The 20,018-nt window shown below is 45.9% G+C and overlaps 9 protein-coding genes across 9 annotated transcripts; 6 read left to right on the top strand and 3 right to left on the bottom strand.

The window, feature by feature from the left end:
• Positions 1-268: 268 nt before the first annotated feature.
• On the bottom strand, positions 269-1,751 carry LOZ57_002169 (uncharacterized protein; the record flags this gene model as incomplete). The annotated part of the gene is made up of 3 exons (XM_049251247.1): positions 269-1,558; positions 1,616-1,681; positions 1,734-1,751. The coding sequence occupies 3 exons, from the start codon at positions 1,749-1,751 to the stop codon at positions 269-271; spliced, it is 1,374 nt and encodes a 457-aa protein (XP_049110097.1).
• A 541-nt stretch (positions 1,752-2,292) lies between these two features.
• On the top strand, positions 2,293-2,898 carry LOZ57_002168 (uncharacterized protein; the record flags this gene model as incomplete). The annotated part of the gene is made up of 1 exon (XM_049251246.1): positions 2,293-2,898. One exon carries the CDS (start codon positions 2,293-2,295, stop codon positions 2,896-2,898), a length of 606 nt encoding a protein of 201 aa, XP_049110096.1.
• Positions 2,899-3,703: 805 nt separating this feature from the next.
• Positions 3,704-4,919, top strand: LOZ57_002167 (uncharacterized protein; the record flags this gene model as incomplete). The annotated part of the gene is made up of 4 exons (XM_049251245.1): positions 3,704-3,710; positions 3,748-4,490; positions 4,582-4,842; positions 4,896-4,919. The coding sequence occupies 4 exons, from the start codon at positions 3,704-3,706 to the stop codon at positions 4,917-4,919; spliced, it is 1,035 nt and encodes a 344-aa protein (XP_049110095.1).
• Positions 4,920-5,238: 319 nt separating this feature from the next.
• On the bottom strand, positions 5,239-10,077 carry LOZ57_002166 (uncharacterized protein; the record flags this gene model as incomplete). Its single annotated transcript, XM_049251244.1, has 19 exons — positions 5,239-5,265; positions 5,329-5,672; positions 5,722-5,838; positions 5,902-6,020; positions 6,080-6,116; positions 6,165-6,204; positions 6,258-6,436; positions 6,489-6,528; positions 6,581-6,656; positions 6,711-7,240; positions 7,294-7,466; positions 7,522-8,089; positions 8,139-8,799; positions 8,862-9,463; positions 9,515-9,569; positions 9,639-9,726; positions 9,790-9,817; positions 9,873-9,950; positions 10,000-10,077. The coding sequence occupies 19 exons, from the start codon at positions 10,075-10,077 to the stop codon at positions 5,239-5,241; spliced, it is 3,840 nt and encodes a 1,279-aa protein (XP_049110094.1).
• Positions 10,078-10,794: 717 nt separating this feature from the next.
• Positions 10,795-11,891, top strand: LOZ57_002165 (uncharacterized protein; the record flags this gene model as incomplete). Its single annotated transcript, XM_049251243.1, has 2 exons — positions 10,795-11,046; positions 11,166-11,891. The coding sequence occupies 2 exons, from the start codon at positions 10,795-10,797 to the stop codon at positions 11,889-11,891; spliced, it is 978 nt and encodes a 325-aa protein (XP_049110093.1).
• Positions 11,892-12,371: 480 nt separating this feature from the next.
• Positions 12,372-16,159, top strand: LOZ57_002164 (uncharacterized protein; the record flags this gene model as incomplete). The annotated part of the gene is made up of 5 exons (XM_049251242.1): positions 12,372-12,466; positions 12,550-13,199; positions 13,304-15,204; positions 15,274-15,720; positions 15,848-16,159. The coding sequence occupies 5 exons, from the start codon at positions 12,372-12,374 to the stop codon at positions 16,157-16,159; spliced, it is 3,405 nt and encodes a 1,134-aa protein (XP_049110092.1).
• A 650-nt stretch (positions 16,160-16,809) lies between these two features.
• On the bottom strand, positions 16,810-17,184 carry MHF1 (MHF histone-fold complex component; the record flags this gene model as incomplete). Its single annotated transcript, XM_049251241.1, has 3 exons — positions 16,810-16,910; positions 16,966-17,089; positions 17,143-17,184. The coding sequence occupies 3 exons, from the start codon at positions 17,182-17,184 to the stop codon at positions 16,810-16,812; spliced, it is 267 nt and encodes an 88-aa protein (XP_049110091.1).
• A 307-nt stretch (positions 17,185-17,491) lies between these two features.
• LOZ57_002162 (uncharacterized protein) lies at positions 17,492-17,929 on the top strand (the record flags this gene model as incomplete). Its single annotated transcript, XM_049251240.1, has 1 exon — positions 17,492-17,929. One exon carries the CDS (start codon positions 17,492-17,494, stop codon positions 17,927-17,929), a length of 438 nt encoding a protein of 145 aa, XP_049110090.1.
• A 740-nt stretch (positions 17,930-18,669) lies between these two features.
• On the top strand, positions 18,670-19,788 carry LOZ57_002161 (uncharacterized protein; the record flags this gene model as incomplete). Its single annotated transcript, XM_049251239.1, has 2 exons — positions 18,670-19,157; positions 19,218-19,788. 2 exons carry the CDS (start codon positions 18,670-18,672, stop codon positions 19,786-19,788), a joined length of 1,059 nt encoding a protein of 352 aa, XP_049110089.1.
• Positions 19,789-20,018: the final 230 nt, after the last annotated feature.

Raw genomic sequence — 20,018 nt, 5'->3', positions numbered from 1 at the left:
GCGCCATACAGGAAAAACGAAGAGAATCCTCTAATCTCCGTGCCTAGCCTAGCCTAGGCAGGCCTCCGGCTGACACTCCACTGGACAAGTAGTATTGACCACCCTCGGTGAAGTGACTGCTGTATACCCCAAATTTTCCGTTGAATGAGCGGTTATCAAATCAGTTTCTTGGGGAGTAGGATGTGGTAGCGATGCCATTTTGCGGCCCACTGCGGCCAGCGCCGATGCACCTTGGTACAACTGGGACGAAATATTTCTAGTGGCGATTTCATGTGCTAAAGGGTTTAGCACGTAGTTTAGCTAGGTAAATCAATAACAACTTACTATGTGGCAGGATATCAGGTGGTGCTCTTATGTTATTCAAGACGGCTGGTGTTTCTTCGGCTTCGGGTGAGTGTACAGGTGGAGGGGGTTCTGTTATGCTTGATCTAGAGGAGTGCTCACCCCCGTTGCCATTTATAGAAGCAAACAGAGTATCTCTTGTCTCGTTACTTGCGCAATGGGGCTGTAAACACGATCGTTTATTAGATGCAGTGAAAGAAAATTCAAACTGTGTTTTTTGGAAAGTGTGCGCCTGCTCCATATCATCTGCAGGTTCTTCGGAACACTGCGGCTCCACTGTGCCATGGGCTGGTGAATGATTTATTATTGACGAAGCTACTGCCCCTTCAGCAAACGCGGTATCGGTGCCATGGCCTTGGCAGAAACACTGTTCTGGGTGAAACTCGAACTTGACTCGCTTTCGAATCAATTGTCGGCACCACAACCTTCGCAAGTCATGGATGATACTCACGGCCTGCATAGTACCGACAACGGCATCGAACGCAGCCATCGGGAAACGACGTCGTTCGAAATCGTTGAAGCTGCGATGGTCACTTGGCACATGGTTGAAAGCTAGAACAATTGCAGGTTCTTTAAGTGAAAGCCATTTCTCTCCATGACCGCGCCATCGCGCGAGCTTTTCATGCTTCTCTTTCTGTACTCTAGCAGGGAGATTTGACCAGCACTTCTCCGCGAGGTAAGTAGTAACGCGTTTGTTTTTGGGGATGGAACTGCCTGTACAATGCAATATGGCCTCAGGTACCAATGCCCGAAGCTTCAAGGCCAGCACTTGTTTTTTGAGAACTCTGTAGGCACCATTTGCATCTTTTTCAGCTTCATCAAAGGCCCTTCCAGCTTCGGCTAGCTCGTTTCCTGGACTGGGAGAATTGCTCATCTGATCAGCGCTAAAAAAATCTTGATCCTCTTCCAGGCACCATTTTATTTCACTCCTTAGTTCCAGCAGCCTCTCAGACCCTATATCCCAACTATCAGTAATAGACAGAATTTCATCGCCATCAAACTCATTTTCTGCTTTCCTTGATGTATACGATATTTCGCTTGATTTATCCGATATCTCGTTGCGTGCATGTCTCGAGCGGTTTGAGATTTGCCTCTTCACATCTTGTAAAGCAACGACTCGTTTGTGACGATACCAGAACTGTTGAAATGCCTCGAAGTTCAAGGGTTCCATTTGATCCAAATCATTACCCACACTTATGAAATATTCCGCAAGCGCCTATTATCCAAGTTAGCAATTTGTTATCACAATCCACGGAGGCTTGATACACCCAACCTTTGAATCATTCCGCTGCTTAAAGGTTTGAACCAGCCCATTCAGATGTCGCTTGACCTCATTCTTCTAACAATGACCATGAGTTTGTGTTTGTCAAAAGATAGATGAAAATACCCACCCAAGAATCCACCTCCATGGTTGGAACAAATTTCTAAGTTGAGCAGGACTTCTGACAGCTTCCAAAGCTTGTGGAACTCCCAGAGTCTAATGATGGGTTTAGGGATGATAGAACTGGGACATGGGTTCGCGCCGACAACAGAGGGTACTAGTGGTTCTCCTGCTAACTAACTAACTAACTAACTAACTACCCACCATGCAATACTTTTATGGAGCAACTAACTACAATAAGGCCCCGCCTCGTGGGATTGACAGGCCCCAGTAGCGCGATTCGAATCAACACGTTTGCTGGCGCGAGGCGGGAAGCTTTGTCCTCTCCATGATTCAAAGAAATGTTTTGCACAGGAGTACGCCAACTTATTTTGGCGTCTCAACGGGTTGATGGGATTCTAGCATCTTTGGTGGTTTCCAAAAAATATATATATAAACATGTCTTCCTTCAGATTTGAAAGCAAGACCTTAAGGCAAGCTGAGCTCACAGCCACGAGCAGATACAACGCAGAAGACTTCAAAATTTCAATTCTTTTGTTCACCCTTCAAGTCTCTAATCTAACATTGCCATGGCAGGATTGCCCAGAATAGAAATATACCCTCCCACAGCGAGTCTTCTTGTTACGGAAGAACTTCGGCGAGCGTATGAACGCGCCAGCCATCCAGACCTCCAAGAAACCGCCACCAGACCCTTGTTTGAAGAGTTTCTCAACGAGTTCCTAAGAAACCGAACTTTTCCATTGTCCATATACGGCGAACAGCAAGTCGACGAAAGCCACCGCCGTGTTGATATTGCAGTGGGATTCCATGACCCTTCTCTAAATTTGATATTTGTGCTTTTGTGTGAGACCAAACGCAACAATGTCAGGGATCTACTGGAGTTTGAGGCGCAGATGCAGGATTACGGCGACAGGTACATTCACACATCAGCTGATGGTGATGGCCGTGCGGTATATCCATTCGTTTTTGGGGCGACTGCGTATGGAACTAAAATTCGTTTTTACTCGTACACGAGAGAACATGGAATCTTCGAACAGTCGAGACTCTCAGAAAACAGTCCTTTGCTTGAGACAAGCGTAAATTGGGATTTACGTACAGATGGTGTTAAGATTCATCAGGCACTGATGGCTATCTGGAACTACCGCAAACAACTACAACTAATGGTTGGTGCATGAGGTGATTTCTGGAAGGCAGCTGTGCTCATTCCAAAATTTGGGAATCGAGGAGTCGCTGCGAGAAAAGACACTTTGCTGGACTTTGAGAGTGACAGTTGCATTTCTGGGCATATGGGTGTATGTAGAAATGAATTGTGGTAAATGTCTGACATATGTACTATTGTACGTGTCATAGCTGTTCTAACATGGAACCTTCCATTTTCAGTGCATAATGGGCATATAGTCAAGACCCGTGGAAAAAGTATAATCCTGAATGACCATACCTAAGCTGTGTTGTGTAGCCTTCATTAAATCGCTGATCTGGCAACACACACTTGACTGAAATTAAATTCTGCCAGATGTGAAAAAACGAATTTTCTGGGGATACATAATGATGGAGACTTCACGCCAGTGTGCGATTTGTACTGGGGGAATAACTCGAAGGGGCTGGACAAAGAGTATGAATACAGGTAGAGCCTTTTCATCAGAGCCATTTTATTGTAAGCTTCTAACACATGCCAGTCTTAATGAAAAAAAACCACGTTGAGATTGGCTTTCTTGACTTCAACAACAACACTTTTCTACAAGAATCAAGAAACATTACATCACCAGATCAAAAGACTCAAATTAGGCTTACCCCTTCCCCGACTTTTACCTCTGTTGAGGCTTTCATTATCCACCGTTCCTGTTACCAATTGCTGGGTGAATTTGCTAGATCTGAGGTTTCGCCTTATCAGGCATTCAAACTCTGCCAAGCGATCCAACCAGATCGAGAAAGAAGCTTTGGATTCAACACTATAGCACTTTTAAGTAAGCTTTTCTAATTATGTACAGTGAGCCCAGCTAATTCAAGCCCTTAAGATTGTCCAGACCCATTCACATCCATAAGACCTCAGGAATCTCTCTTTCAGACAGAAGAAACCACGTTGCTCTTGCGGCCTGACCTTGCCAAATGTGGCTCACTTCTTTTGCGGATACCTCCTGAAATCCTTCTCCTTATTCTTGAATATCTGGCACCTTCCGACCTGATTCGGTTCTTCTGTACGAGCAAATGGGCATTGTCCTTTGTCGATTTGTTTTGTCGCTCAAACCCGTTTCATTTCTATCGATGTGATCTTAACGTCGCCGGTGATATGGGAGATAAACGTATTCTGATAATTGCGCTTTCGACATGGCCTCAATTCCCCGAATTGGACACAAGATGGCAAGTTGTGAGGGAAGCAGCAGAACTAGCTAAATTAGTCCCTTTTATGGACCAAAAAGGCACAGCTGCACAGACATTTGACCCGCGAGCTCCTCTTCAGCTCTTCAACCATAATTTTGGGCTATATGAAGACATCCTAGACATTCCACTCAACGCCAAAAGTATTACTATTTACAGGATACGACTCAGAGGCAGACATTATGTATGTGGGATTGGATTTGATACTGGACAGTCAAGTTTATTCATTGGCAACATCACTACAAACTTCTATACTAAAACTGTTCCCAGTACCGCAGCTGAAACAATTGGGATTGCTGTAGATGCCCTGGGACTTAGAAGTATTAACTATGGTGCTTGTCAGCCATGCTTTGGTAATCTGGAATCTATTGATTATTGGGAAGGGCTCAGTGTACGCCAGGAGAATAGAAAAATTCGGGTTATTCGTGATGCAAGTACTACACTTATCCTTACTTACCAACTTTGACTCACGAATATTATAGGCACTCAAATTTCGGGATCTCAGCTGGCATCATAAGACCCCGCTGTTTGAAGAAACCATTTTGATGAAAAATAGGCATCCATCCCTATCTGGCCATGGCTTTATTTCTAAAGAGTACTACGTGCAGCAACATCCCGAACAAGAAAGACAATTAGTGAACAAATTTGGCAAACTACCAGTAGAAACTATGCGGTTTGATGAAGATCTGAAAACCATCAAGATCTACACTGGTGATGGTTTTGGAGGGATAACTGGGCTTTGTGTACAGACTTCATCAAAAACATGTTCCATTGGTGCCTGCCACATATATTCTAGAACTCTCGCACTGTCCACACATGAAATATTGACAGAAATTGATGTGAGGACATCGGAGTCTTACGCACTTGCTCTAACAGTAAGTATTCTTCACTAGGCTGCAAACAACCCTCTTCTTATCATTTGAAAGTTCCGAACCAATTGCAACCGGGAATTATCCTCTGATCCAGATGGAATTTCCAGCTTCGGGACTCCGTACATCATTAAAACTCTTCGGCCACCGCCAGGATCTCACCTTATTGGACTATATTGCCGATTGGAAGGGGTAATCATCAACTCAATTGGAATGATACTGTCAGGCTAGACTGACACTCCATACTTATATTACAATATTAGAATGATTTTATTGATCAAGTGCTTGTGATTGACACTAAAGTATTTCAGCATCAGCAATTACTAGTCAATTAAATATCACTGAAATATTGAAACTTACCATGTCAAAGTATACCCCCTTTCTCTGCAGCAAGGACTGGTGGTTACCATACTCAATAATTTTTGGCCCACTTTGCTGTTCAGCATCCAATTCACCAAAAACAAATATAATATCTGCATTTTGCACGGTTGCAAGTCGGTGCGCTACAACAATAACCGTTCTTCCCTGTGCCGTTCGCTCAATTGCCGCCTGAACGAGCTTCTCTGATTCGGAATCAAGGCTAGATGTAGCTTCATCAAGAAGGAGCAGGCTTGGTCGTCGCAAAAGGGCCCTTGCAATACACATCCGTTGCTTTTGTCCCCCTGAAAGTGAGACACCGCGATTGCCTACCTCTGTGCCGTATCCTAATGTCTTGTAAGGAAAGATAAAATGTAACTGTAGACTGGTACATACCATCTGGCAGTGACATGATATAATCATGGATCTCTGCATCCCGGCATGCTTGGTAGAGTTCCTCTTCACCTACTTTGGATTCATCGACGCCAAGTTGAATATTATCGCGGATGGAGCCTGTACATTATCAGGCCGCTGACAAGTAAAGGGGGTGTTCTCAAGGGAACATTTTAACCCTACCCTGGTACATAATTGGCTCTTGAGAAACCAGGCCTACAGCGCTTCGGTAACAGTCTATTTCCAAGGACTGTAGCTCTGTACCGTTGATATATACGTTGCCGGCCTGATAATTATAAAACCTTGTATTCATGTTAGCAAATGGTAAAGGGCTGGCGACTGCAAAATATCCTATTCATACCTTTCCAGTATGGAAATAATCGATGTCTTTCCACAGCCTGTTTCATTACAAACCGGTCATCACTGCCAAACCATCATGAACTCACCTGAAGGACCGACAAATGCCACAAATTGGCCCTTTTCCACCTAGTTTAGTTGTTAGTTTCTATAGTCTGGAGTTATATGCCATTGTTTCGCACAATAAAGCTTAGATTATCAAACACTGGGATATCGCGAGTCGGATATCTGAAGGACACAGATTCAAACTCAATTTTTACTCCGCCGTCAGCATCTAACGTATGTTCTGGCGACCCATGGCCCCCATCAGCAGGCCTCAAACTGATTATCCTGTCCGCCGCAGCCGATGCCTGAGCCATATCTTTGTCTTGGTTAGGACAAGCAACAAAAATACTCAGAAAAGCTATGCTCACTTGGGGAGATGCTAGCAAATTGCCCCGAAGCTTGACCGCCCTAGTATGATGATTAGTTTTCATTGAGAAAAATGGATACGCAACCTGCATACCAAGATAATAGCGACATATACAACAAAAAACTGAATAATACCATATTCGCCATTTCCCAGTAGCTGCCCTCCGTACCTTGATGACACACTTTGTTAACAACCAAACTATCATAAAGTCTAGCACTCTCACCAAAAGCATAGTGCCATGCAGGCAAGATCTAAGCTATCCGACGCCGCAAATATCAAACATCCATGTCGTGATTTCATAAATGCTGCCTTTACATGGTCGCCAAGCAGTTCCGAGTAGTTATGAGCGATCAGGTCTTCAAGAGTTAGTGATGTAACAGTTCGAAACGCTCCTATAGCTTCTGAAGCAAACTTTGAGCTCTCCGCAAAGACAGCTGCATTGAGCTTTTCAAATCGAACTTCATATCTAACTCTCACAAACATTGCCAGAAAAATCACCGGGAATGCTGAGAACACCGTGACGAGTGTAAGCTTCCACCCAAATGCAAACGATATAGCAATGCACCCAAAAATATTAAACAGCGATATGAGCGGGAAAGCCATGTAGGGGCCTAGGAGCTCTTGGAGTTGTGTTGGATCGGAGGAAAGTCGCCCCGTTAGTGATCCAGAAGAATTTTCTTCCAAGTCAAAAAAAGGAATCGGTTTTTGGATCATACTTTCAAAATATTGTTGTCGATATGTTGTGACAATGTGCTGCAACAAAGTTAGTAGCCAACGCTGAATATAGGGCCAAAGAAATTCCGTACAGTCGCTATTGACATCGATGAGAAACCCAGAATAAAGTAGAAGAGTAAAACACCAAGAGCGAGCACAAAAAACATGAGCGCCCAAAAGTTTGCACGCTCAAGGAGCTCGGTACCTGACAGCTGGAAAGTCTGAACAAGATGTGCAAAAATAAAACTTTGTACAGAGTACGCGGCTTTGGCCAGACGTAATAGTTAGTTTCAATATCAATATGGGAGTGCAAGTCTTACCGCCACATCCCATGGCGCCCACGATCACCATCATATATAGCCACCAAAACGTGCGTTGCTCCCAGAGAAATAGACCCACAGAGTTGATAAGTGGCCTGGGTCTAGATAATACCTCATTCACCCCTGTCGCTGGCGATTTGGGCTCTTCTTGCTCATGTCTGTTTTCCTGTGGGACATTGATCACGTCTTGGAGAAAGTTGAGTGGTGCTTTCGAGCAATCTTCCACTGCAAGTTGCTGGTTTTGTACAAGTTCGTAGTATAACCCATGTTTGGCGAGCAAGTATTCGTGTGTGCCCTCTTCCTTTGCCTCCCCATTTTTTAAGAGAATGATTTTATCCGCTTTTTTGATGGTCGAGAGCCGGTGTGCGATGACTATGGTTGTTCGATTTCGCGAAACACGATCTAGTGCTTCTTGTACAATGCGTTCACTACGTACGTCGATGGAGCTCGTTGCCTCGTCGAGGATTAATATGGACGGCTTTTTGATAATGCTTCTTGCGATCGCAAGCCTTTGTCGTTGGCCACCGCTGAGCTTGATTCCACTTTCCCCAACAATAGTATCGTATCCCTAATAAATTCAGTATGGCTTAAGCGTCAATAATTTGGTCTTTTCCTACCTGAGGAAGCCTGTCGATGAATTCGTGAGCAAAGGCTTCCTGGCATGCCTCTTTGACAAGCTTTCTTTTCATGACTTCATCTTCATTTTCCCACGCCGATCCAACTAGTCCATATGAAACATTCTTGTAGATGGAGGCGTTGAAACAAAATGGCTCTTGTTGCACAAGGCCAATTTGAGATCGCCACCATTTAAGATCCACGTTTAGTAAACTCGTAGCGCCAATTGTAATAGATCCTGTATGTGCTGTTGGTGGTACGGTTTTCGAGCAACCCTCCTTCTCGTTGAATAGTGGTTTGTTACTACCAACAAGTGTTTCAGAGTCCTCGACCTGATACCAGCGCTCCAGAAGAGCAACAATCGTACTTTTACCACATCCAGAAGGGCCGACCAGGGCGGTAATTTTCGACCCAGGAATCTCAATACTTAGATTCTTTAAAACATTCACGTTTGGCCGACTGGGGTATGAGAAAGTTACATTTTTAAGCTCAATGTCACCCGTTGGGGATACATCCGGCGCCTTCAAGCCCGAGGAGTCCGGGACAGGGGCATCAAGAACTTCGAAAAATGAGGAAGATGCACCAGCAGCTTTAGATATTGCGATCATTGGTGATGCTATCATGGACATGGCCGCCACAACGATCAGGACCGAAAATATCACACTGCGAAGGGTGTTTTTAGCGGAAAGACTTCACGATGAGACGTAAAGGTGGTTTCTACTTACATTATAACGTCACCAACATCTTTCACCTTGCCACTTGAGTACTGCCTTACTCCAAACCAGAACGTCAAAGCAAAATTGCAATACATAGCAAAATTGCCGGGGCTCAATTGGATTCCCATCAAAGGAGACATCCGTAAACCCCGCTTCTTTGATTCTGCAATCCATTTGGCATACTTTACTCCTAGGCGGCGTTCGGCGCTGCATGAGACAACAGTTCGCATCGAGGAAATGGCTTCGCTAGCAATAGAGGATGCCTTCTCATCCGCAAAATCAACCTTTTTTTGAAGGCGAAGGAATAAAGGCACTGTTATACTAAAGACAGCTACCAGAAATACCAAGGCTGAGCTTGAAACCAGAGTCAAAGACCAAGAATAGCGAAAGGCTACCGCGTATGCTGCAACAACGAGGCTTAAAGACTGAACTAGTGTTGCCAATTTATCACCGATCCCGGCTTGGATGAGGTTCGCAGATGTTGTGATAGTAGTCGTCGGCTTTCCAGGTGGAAGTTGGTCAATAAAAGCAATACGTTGTGTGAATAGCGCAGAGACATATGCTAGCCGCAATCTGGCTGAAATGCGGAGTCCGGCCATGCGAATACAAAACTATTACACACTTAACGCGAAATATCAAAGAGCAGGTGAATGATGGCAAACCAGAGATATATAGCCTAAAAAAAATTTACCAATAAATAGGTAGACAATGTATAACCTGAGTATAAAGTTCATTAGTTACAATCGCAGCAATAAGATGGGATCAAATAGCGGATAACATGCTTACACATTTCGATCAACGCTTTGAAGGAATCTTTCCTTTGTAATACGAGAGTCGGGCATAAAGAAGCCGTTGAAATCACTGACCAACTTCCCTGGTAGGCAGGCGGTTTGTTAGCAGGCATTAGGTATGATCGAGTACCCACGTATCAACGGACCAAACACAATATTCATGAGTGGCAACGCCTGCTTGCTTGTTAGCCATGCCCAGCGGCACACAACAGCTTCATCGGTGGCATACAATGCCGGTTCCTGCTGCACACAGTCCCGCAACGCCCATTAAGGCATGGTCAAGCCGGCTTCCATAGGACAGGACTCTCTACGTCGAGGTTAGCCAGCTAGAGCGTTGTCCCAGGACAGGTATTTACCCATAGGTTCCCAAAAGCTGGTTTTTCCTTCGTCTCCACAGTCTCGTCTGCCGTTTTCTCTGATTCATGGGGTGACATTCTGCAGACCAGAGTTACGGAACACTCAAAGGCTTCCTCGATGTCCACGAGAATAAATATGCCAATAAACAAAAAGACTCATGACAGGGGTCGCAACAGGCAACCAAAGTGAGCCACCCAGGTTCAATGGGCAAGGCAGCAGCATTAACTAGCCAAGTCCTGCTAGCTATGTTATTTTAGCTAGCTAGTTAACTTGTTGGCTAATGCTCACTTGTTACTCGTCCGGCCAGGATATGACTGTTGCTGCAGGTTGTCGACAGGGCTCCTGCGCCATGCTGACTGCCAGCCAGATCCAAAACAATAGTTAGTTAACTAACTAACAGGCAACACTGAGAAACAGACCAAATGGAACAGTCTACTAGGTACAAAGTGGTTATACTCCGTACTAACAAATGTAAAACTGATGCCCACTACTCCGTACAGTGGTGACTGTGCTCTTTGGCAGTCTCCTCCGCTGTTGCTCCGCTGGTGCGTACCCACGATCCCCGCGTTCTCGGCTATCGACGGCCCACCACCACTACCACCACCACCACCGAGACTGCAGCGGTCGCTCCAGCATGCACCGTCCACTGTTCTTTCTTCTTTGCTCCCACACTCTCCCTGTGTCTTGCATGCTATGGCCATGTCCTCTTCTACCGCCCCGCTAAGGCGGCTACTTTCTTCTGCGCCCCCCGCGTCGCGGCGCTCGTTCTCCACCTCTCTCTCCAGGCAAGCGACATGGGGTTTCATTGGCCTCGGCCAGATGGGTACGTTTTTCGCATCCCTGAATCGATTGAAGCCCTTGTTCTGACCGGGCTGTGTCCCATTGAAGGCTACCCCATGGCCAAAAACCTGCGCACCAAAATACCTGCAACGGACACCCTTCTCGTTTGCGACGCCAATTCAGAGACGGCACAGAAATTCCACGCGGAGCTTACTGGTAAGCGCGTAGAAATTGCATCTGGTCCCCGAGAGCTGGCGGAGAAATCGGTAAGCCCCGCACCGAGACCACTCACCATCCGCTTCCTACAGAGCTATTTAGGAGTCTACTCCTACTATGACCACCGCCATCGCCCTTCCAGCTAATACCAGCTTTACCGCTATCTTAGGACACTGTGATAACCAGCCTTCCCGAGCCCCAGCATGTGAAAAGCGTCTTTCACACGATCCTCAAGAGCGGTCTACCTGCCAAAAAACGACTCTTCATTGACTGCTCGACCATCGACCCACTCTCCTCACGAGAAGTCGCCGACGCAGTTGTATCCACGGGCGCCGGCCAATTTGTCGACGCTCCCATGTCAGGTGGTGTAGTGGGCGCGACGGCAGGAACCCTCACATTTATGCTTGGTGCTTCATCAAAGATACCGGAACTAGTGCCAGAGGCGGAAAAGGTTCTGCTCCTGATGGGGAAAAAAGTGTGGCATTTAGGAGAGCAAGGCGCCGGTTTGTCAGGAAAGCTGGCAAACAACTATCTACTTGCCATCTCCAATATTGCGACCGCTGAAGCCATGAATCTCGGGATTCGATGGGGTTTGGACCCGAAGTCCCTTGGCCAAATGATCAACTCATCATCTGGCCGAAGTTGGTCCAGTGAAATCAACAACCCTGCCCCGGGCGTTGTGGAGTCGGCTCCCGCATCGCGCGGCTATTCTGGTGGGTTTGGGATCAGTTTGATGAAGAAAGACCTAAGGCTGGCCGTAGAAGCAGCAAAAAAAGCTGGGGCGCGCTTGGAGTTGGCAACAAAGGCCCAGGAGGTCTATGATGCAACAGAGGTCTCCCATCGTGGAAAGGATTTTTCAGTTGTGTACAAATACCTAGAAGAAAACTCCAGTTAACTAACTAACATGTGGCGCGGCTAACTTTTTCTTCTGTTTGCATGATGCCATGATTCCGTAGTCAATAGTTAAACTAGATCAATTGAACCTGTAACTATATAAATAGCTATATCATACAATTCAACTGTCTCATGCTATCAATTCTACATCCTAATTTTCTCCCTAGACTGGTGGGTGCGGCTAGGGTTAGGGTTACAACCAATAGCCAACTAGCTAGTTAACTAATAACTGCGTCACATGTTGTCATCTCATCGCATTGTCAGCTCCCAATCTCAGAGCACAATTCATCTGTTGGGTTGTGAATGAAAAGACCAAGACATGATTGGCCAAGGGCTCAAAAACATTGTTTGCTCTATATTTGAATGCCAGGCAACCCATTAACTATTTATTATAGTTAACTACATCACAGATCCATAAAATTTGTCACCATTCCCCATCCTCTCTCATTGCTCCCTGATATCCAATGCAGTTCCTAGCGTCATGGCCTATGTCGTTCCTCTCCATCACGGTAGCAGCATTAGACATGCCGTTAAGCTACAGTTTATGAAGCTTGGGGAGGATTGCTTAGTTCTTGCGTATATTTAACCCCTCCCTCACCCACTCCAACTTTCATCACGCCCGTTATGATTCCCGCTCATTGATTTCATTGTCATTACAGAAGGTCAAATCGTTTGGAGTTTTACACGCAGGCACCAGATGGTCTGGTTCTCCGGCATGCAAAAGCGATATATGGCAAAGTTTCTATTCTCCAAAAGGTCGCCCGCCCTTCCAACACAGATTTGCTCTTTGTGGGCACTGATCGATACGCCTATTTCACACTGTTATGGGAGCCGTCCACAAAACAGCTGCGGACCGAACAAAAATATGTCGATGTGTCCGACGCCTCATTCCGGGATAGCCAGGCGGGTGATCGATCGTGGGTAGATCCCTCAGGGAAATTTCTCACGCTGGAGCTATATGAAGGTATCATCACGGTCATACCCATCTCACATGAGCCGCAAAGGCGCCCCGCCTCCGCCTTACACTCCGAATCGAATGGCCTCGGATACCTTGGAGAACCACATCAGGCTAGAATAGAAGAACTTCTTGTTCGATCAACGACATTCTTGCACCAAGACCCTAAACGCCCACCTCGACTGGCAATTTTATATGAAGATACAAAAGGCCAAGTAAAATTGAAACTTAGAGACTTGATATACACTGTCATCGGTTCAGAAACAAGTGTGGCAGAGTTTAAAGATATTGACAATTTGTATGACGATTTAGAACTCGGGGCGGATATCCTTATTCCTGTCCCCCTACCGTTTGGTGTGTTTCCCCATTCCCAATTCTAAAAACAACCACAGGTCATCACATTATCTGTAAAAAAAAGCTTTCCTTCTTTTCGTATTTTTACTCATACTACTATGCAGGAGGGCTTCTTATCCTTGGAGAAAAGTTCATCAAATATGTGGATACTGCTACAAACGAAACGGTGACTCGGCCTCTAGAAAACAATACTCTGTTTGTTGCCTGGGAACGACTAGATGCCCAACGATGGCTGCTAGCTGATGACTATGGCCGTTTGTTTTTTCTCATGCTGGTCTTAGACTCGGCGAATGCAGTGCGCAGCTGGAAAGTGGATTTACTCGGAGCAACATCTCGTGCCTCCATTCTTGTACACCTCGGTGGGGGCGTAGTCTTCTTGGGCTCTCATCAAGGTGATTCTCATGTGATTAGGATCACTGACGGCTCTTTTGAAATTGTTCAAACTCTTTCCAATATAGCCCCCATTCTTGATTTTACCGTTATGGATTTAGGGAGCCGTTCAGGAGAGATATTGACCCACGAATTTTCCTCGGGCCAGGCACGCCTCATTACAGGCTCTGGGGCATTTCAAGATGGAAGTCTAAGGAGTGTTCGGAGTGGAGTTGGAATAGAAGACTTGGGCGTCCTTGGCTCCCTGGGACACATTACAGATCTGTGGGGTTTATCTGCCTATTGCCAAGAGGAGTTCTCTGATACCCTCCTTCTGTCGTTTGTGGACGAATCAAGGGTGTTCCACTTTTCGCCCAGCGGTGAAGTAGAAGAAAAGGAACACTTTCTCGGGCTTCTGTTGACAGAGCCTACTATTTACGCCGCTAACATCACCAACCGTCGATTGCTGCAGGTGACGGATCATACAGCAAGGGTGATTAATGTTGAGAACGGAATGCCTGTTTGGGAGTGGTTTCCAACAGATAACCAGAGAATAACTGCTGCTTCAGTGAATGAGACACATTTGGCGTTGGTAGCAGGTGGCCAGGAGCTTGTGGTTTTCAACATTGCTAACAATATTAAGTTATTAGGAGCCAAAACCTTCGGGGCTTACAAACAGGTCTCTGGTATCGCTCTCACTCCACTACCAATTAATTTATGTCTTCTGTGTTTTCCCCAATCCGCGGAAGTTGTGCTTGTCGACTTGGAAGACCTTCACATTCGCCATACTGAGGCCCTAGGTGAAGCAGGCGATGCCGTACCTAGATCAGCTCTGGTAGCGAACATGATTCCCAACCATCCCCCAATAGTTTTTATTTCAATGGCTGATGGAAGTGTGTTTTCATTTTCTTTGAATACCGAGACGTATTCTCTATCAAATATGAACAGACTTATTCTTGGGTCTGAGGCAGCAGTGTTTAAATTATTGCCGAGGGAAGCTGGGCTCTATAATGTTTTTGCAATCTGCGAGCACCCAAGTCTTATATACGCATCCGACGAAAGAATAGTCTACTCTGCTGTTAATTCTGACAAAACAACCCGTGTGTGTCAGTTCAACGCTCTGGCATATCCCGGGTCAATCGCCATTGCTACACCGGACGAACTCAAAATTGCGCTTGTGGATACCCAGAGAACAACGCAGATCCAGACCCTAATGATAAATCAGACTGTTCGAAGAATTGCATACTCCCCAGCCGAGCGCGCTTTTGGAATTGGAACGATCGATAGAACGCTAGTCGATAATTCTGAGCAAATTAGGAGCCATATTGTTCTAGCCGATGAGATAGTGTTTCGAAAGCTAAGCGAATTTGAGCTGAACCCCCGTGAAATTGTCGAGTGCTTAATACGTGCTGAACACCCCATCTCCAGCAAAGATTACCCCAAGGATATTTTCGTTGTTGGCACGTCCGTATCAGATGCGCCTGAAACTTTGGAGCGTCACGCAAAAGGAAGGATCCTAATTTTTGATATTGATTCCAGTCGACAACTACGAAAGATCTCGGACTTATCCATTCGTGGTGCCTGTAGGGCGCTAAGCATTGTCGGCAATAAAATTGTTGCCGGGCTTATGAAAACTGTATGTTATTTCCTTTTGTCCTTTTTCTTCTGTCTGCGTTCACTAGAAAAGTATGTTGATGTTTCATAGGTGGTCTTGTTCAACATGAAAAAAGGACACCTTTTTAACATCGATCTTGAGAAGGAAGCGAGTTACAGGACCTCTACTGCACCCGTTGATCTCTCCGTCATGGATAACACCATAGTCGTTGCCGATGTGATGAAAAGCATTTCCCTTGTTGAATACACACCCGGAGAAGTGGGGCAAACGGGCGTTCTTAAAGAAACCGCCCGTCATTACCAAACGCTTTGGACTACCGCCGCAACCCCAGTAGCAGAAAATGCATTTCTAGTTGCCGATGGCGAAGGCAATCTGTCGGTTCTCAACAAAAACATATCCGGTGTTACAGACGATGACCAGCGCCGCATGCAGGTCACCAGTGAAATACGGCTGGGTGACATGGTGAACAAAATTTATTCTGTGAACTTTCAAGTCCCTGTGGACTCCCCGGTTGTCCCCAAAGCTTTCTTAGCGACGGTACGTCCACTTTTCTCCTCTCAGCCCTACCGGAACAATTCCGAATGCGAGGTTTATCATATTGTTACTTTATGCGTGCTTGATGTGTGTGATGAATCTGCATCGCTGACCGTATTGTTGTTGGTAGGTTGATGGATCTATCTACCTTTTTGGCCTTATCTCTCCTGCCTTGCAAGATCCTCTCATGCGACTTCAATCTGCGCTAGCCAATTTCGTGGCTAGCCCTGGTGATATACCCTTCAATGACTATCGTGCATTCAAGAGCAGCGTCCGGCAGGCAGATGAACCATTCAGGTTTGTGGATGGTGAACTTATTGAGCAATTTTTAGCTTGTTCTCCTGATATTCAAGAGGCCGTTCTGAAAAAAATGGGAGCCGAAGGTAGTTCAGAAATGACACAAGTGAAGACTATTGTTGAAAGGTTAAAACGTATGCATTAAATAAATAGGACCTGTAATATCGATTGTCTTCAGCATAAAAAATTTCTACGAATGAAAGCATCTACTACAGATATAGATACCGGTACTATGGATTTGCATATCTCAGACATAGTGTATAGCAAAGTAATATTTATACTGTAGCCTACATTCATACCAAAGTTCCCTTGATTAGTTTCTCTGAACAACATCACAGAAATGCCAGTCACTGCTCAGCATTTGCAGAGCATACTCTGTAACGCGATTCTCCATTAGGCCGATATACCCAGAAGCAGCAATCAAGGCACATGTCCCAAACGGCTATTAGACAAATCGACGTCGACTGTTATCGTCTTAATACACAAAATTGTCGAGAATTGGTGTATCTGTAATCTAATAAGAATTTCGGCCTTTATTGCATTCTTGAGAGAACGGTTAAAATAGCCAATGACTATCGCGAGCGTTATCATCGGTGAGCCTCATCTTCCTCCCATACGTGTCAAGATTTCTTTGGCAACCTAATGGTTGTGGCTATGGGCTCCTAACTTCGGCGTGTGGGATGCGTAGCTGGCGAAGGTTTGTCCATGTAGGACCGCAGAACAGATTCCAACCCAGCATTTCGTCTTCCAAGGAGTAATACATCCGAAGGCTGAATTTGACCGTGGCGGCCATGCCTAGTCACCAAATAGAACTGCTATAAGCTTTGTACATCCAGTTGGGGGGACAATGGAGTATAAATACTTTGCAAACATGATCAAGTCCTCAGTTGTCTCCGCTGGGAAGAACTGGGTCAGAAACAGCTAGCCTAGGACACTAGAAGAGCACTCCACCTATCCGATCCCACACCATTTCAGTTATGGCGATAAGAAATGAGGGTGTCAGATCGACATCTTCCTCACTTGCTTGTTTGCGTACGATTGGACGAAGCGTTCTCCATAGCTCAGCTTTCAGTCTCTACGTTTCAATTAGCATCAAGATAGGGGCGCATCGCGGGCCTGGATACTGACGAGGTCTTCAAGGTGCTGGTCCTCGCCATCAGTCGAAGCCATAGTTGCGGTTGATGCACGCTGCGCTGATCAGGCTTGCATACAGAGTACAGAGTACTCCGTACCTACGGAGTACAGAGTATTTACGGAGTAGACGCGTCGCGCTTCACGAAAAAAAGGCGCTTGTTTTGCCGCGCTAATTTGACTACCTAGTTAGTTAGTTAACTACGACCAAATAAGCTAGCGCATCCTGGCAAAAGCTTGACTCGAAAACAGAAAATATCGCAGGCAACACTAACGCTGTCTCTTGACCTTCCTACCGCGTGTCATCTAAATCATTAAGCCGCTCTCCCTTCCTCCCATTGATGCCATGTCCAACGTACCCTTCACCGCTGCCCTTTATAATTGGTACTCCAATTTCGCTACAAATGCGGCCCAATCCATCTCCGATCTCACGCTCCGAGATTATATTCGACTGGTGTGGCTAGTTGGAGGATATCTCTTTCTGCGCCCGTATCTTGACAAAGGGTTTCGCAAAATGTTTGAAACGGATATGGCCAAGACCGAAAAAGTGGAAGCTCAAAGACTGTCTGAACAGCAGCAGGTCCATAAGGACGCTTTGTCTAGTACGCAGAAAGAAGACCAGGAGAGCTATGATGACCACGATCACTCCCCCGCTAGAGGGCCACAATGGGGAAAGAGCGCGAGAAGAAAACAGCAGAAATTTCTCGAGTTTCTGGAACAGGAAGCTGAGAGACAGAGAGAGGACGACGATGACAAAGACATTGCGGATTTGCTAGAGGATTGAAAACACCGACTCAAAGCACCGCTCTATTTCTAATGGCTCGCGTGAAGATTGTTATTATATGTATGCTTTTACCAAACTGTGGGGAATGATACTCAATGATCCACGAGCTGACAAGTCGTCGCTTCTTACTACAAGGTTATAAGGTCCTCTGTCTGTCATGGAACTTTCCTCCTCAATCTTCACTCTCCAACACTACCTTCCCTGATGCTTAGAAATATCCTGCTGTTCCACCTTCATCAGAAAGCGATTCCAGCATGTATGTCTCTTTCATGCCTCGCTGTATTAGCCCTCAGACTCGCTTTGAAGCCTTCATCCACTCGATGATACAAGAGCTGTACACTTAGTTCTGGTCTTTGCCGCATCCGGTACGCCAGTCAGCCTCCTGCATTTACCTTTACCATGTACCACTGAACGCCATCGCACCTAGGTTCAAGTTCAAGTATTTGGTTCTCTCTGACTAAGAACAACCACCACATGGCTATTGCAACACGGGTGATTGACATCATAGATTGGGGAAGCCACCGCGGACTCGAGGGTGGCGCTTGCTTAGCAATCGCGCTTGGATTGGATAAGTAAAAGCTAGCAGGTCTGCTTTAAAATGAACGCAATGGGCAGAACTTTTCATAGTCACAATCAATCAACCTTGACCAAACATTGTATCCGTACCTGGGAAACCAAATCAGGAAGTCCAATCCACTGCTCTTAGTCGATTGACTAACTTGACTCCCAGTGTAATTAACATGGCTCTCACAAATGCCATTCGCATTAGCAACCTTGTCCTTCGCCTCTGTCAGCTTTGTGTCTCAGGTATCGTTCTCGGCATCTTTTCCTACTTCCTTGCAGTGCTTTCCGATCATGGCCTACCAACACAGAAATGGATTCAGGCCGTCGAAGGTATATCCGGCATAGCTACTGCTTACACGCTTCTCGCTTCTATCCTCACTCTCAACATCGGCAGCATTCCTTTTTTTGCAGGCTTGGCTATTGTGCTTGATTTTGTGTTCGCCGCAGCATTTATGGCCATCGCTATTATGGCAAGAAACGGCACGCAAGCGTGCATAGGAAATGTCAAAACTCCCCTTGGCAATGGCGACGTGACCCAACCAGCCGGGGGATTCGGACCTGGAGGATTTGGTACTGGCAAGGGAAAGCAATTAACATTCATGCCTAGCTTACGCACGGCGTGTCAACTGCAGAAGGCAGTATTTGCCCTTTCGATTATCGGAATGTTAGTTTTTCTATCAAATGATTCTTAGGTGCTTCTTGTCGGCAGCAGCTGATTCCACAGACTCTTTTTCCCGGCTTCCATGATTGCTCAGTACTATTACATGAAGAACCGAGCAACGCTGAAAGACGTAAAAGCCAAGAACTTCAACATTCGCTCCTTCTTCCGTATCCCCCAACGTCGTCGCCAACTTGGGCCTCGTGCCACAGTTGTTGAGTTTGATCAAACCGATGCGTTCAACGGCACTATACCTCTGTCGGAGCAGCCTTCAACTGAAAAACCACCGCGCTATACGAAGTTCTTTGGGCATGGAAGCAGTACTGGCAGTTTACATTTGAATAGTAACCCTGATGTATGGCCAGCAACGCAACCGGATAATGCCCATGAATTAAAAAATCACCCCCATACGAAGGAGCACGGTAACCATTCACATACGATGCCCGCCTGTGAGGGAGAACAAGGCTATCCATATACTGCCAATAGCAATCCATATGGAAATGATGTGTTGCAAAATTCTAACTACCCAGGCTACGCATATGGGGCAAGCGGCGTTAGTGAAGGCGGATATGCCTTTGGATACGGTGGTGCTCGCGCCGGAGCGCCGCCACATAACATTCACTTGGAAAATGTTTAGCTTCTTTGACTATGAGTACAGCACCGTCTACTTTTTGGCCTTGATTTTAATCTCTGATTAGTCTTCATACTTCAATCCACATGTCTTTTCACATACCTAGAAACCACATCAACACGCACACGCACTGAGTGGGAGAGAGATAGAGAGTATTTAGATTCTCGGCCACACTTCCATTAGAGACCTACAATTATTTTGCCAGGATTCCTTACGGGCTAGTGAGGCAGTTAAAC

This window comes from Ophidiomyces ophidiicola, assembly GCF_022830035.1.
Source record: "Ophidiomyces ophidiicola strain CBS 122913 chromosome Unknown scaffold_5, whole genome shotgun sequence".
Lineage (NCBI taxonomy): Eukaryota > Fungi > Ascomycota > Eurotiomycetes > Onygenales > Onygenaceae > Ophidiomyces > Ophidiomyces ophidiicola.
Note: the sequence above shows the minus strand (reverse complement) of the source record. Positions and strands in the feature narration are given on the sequence as shown.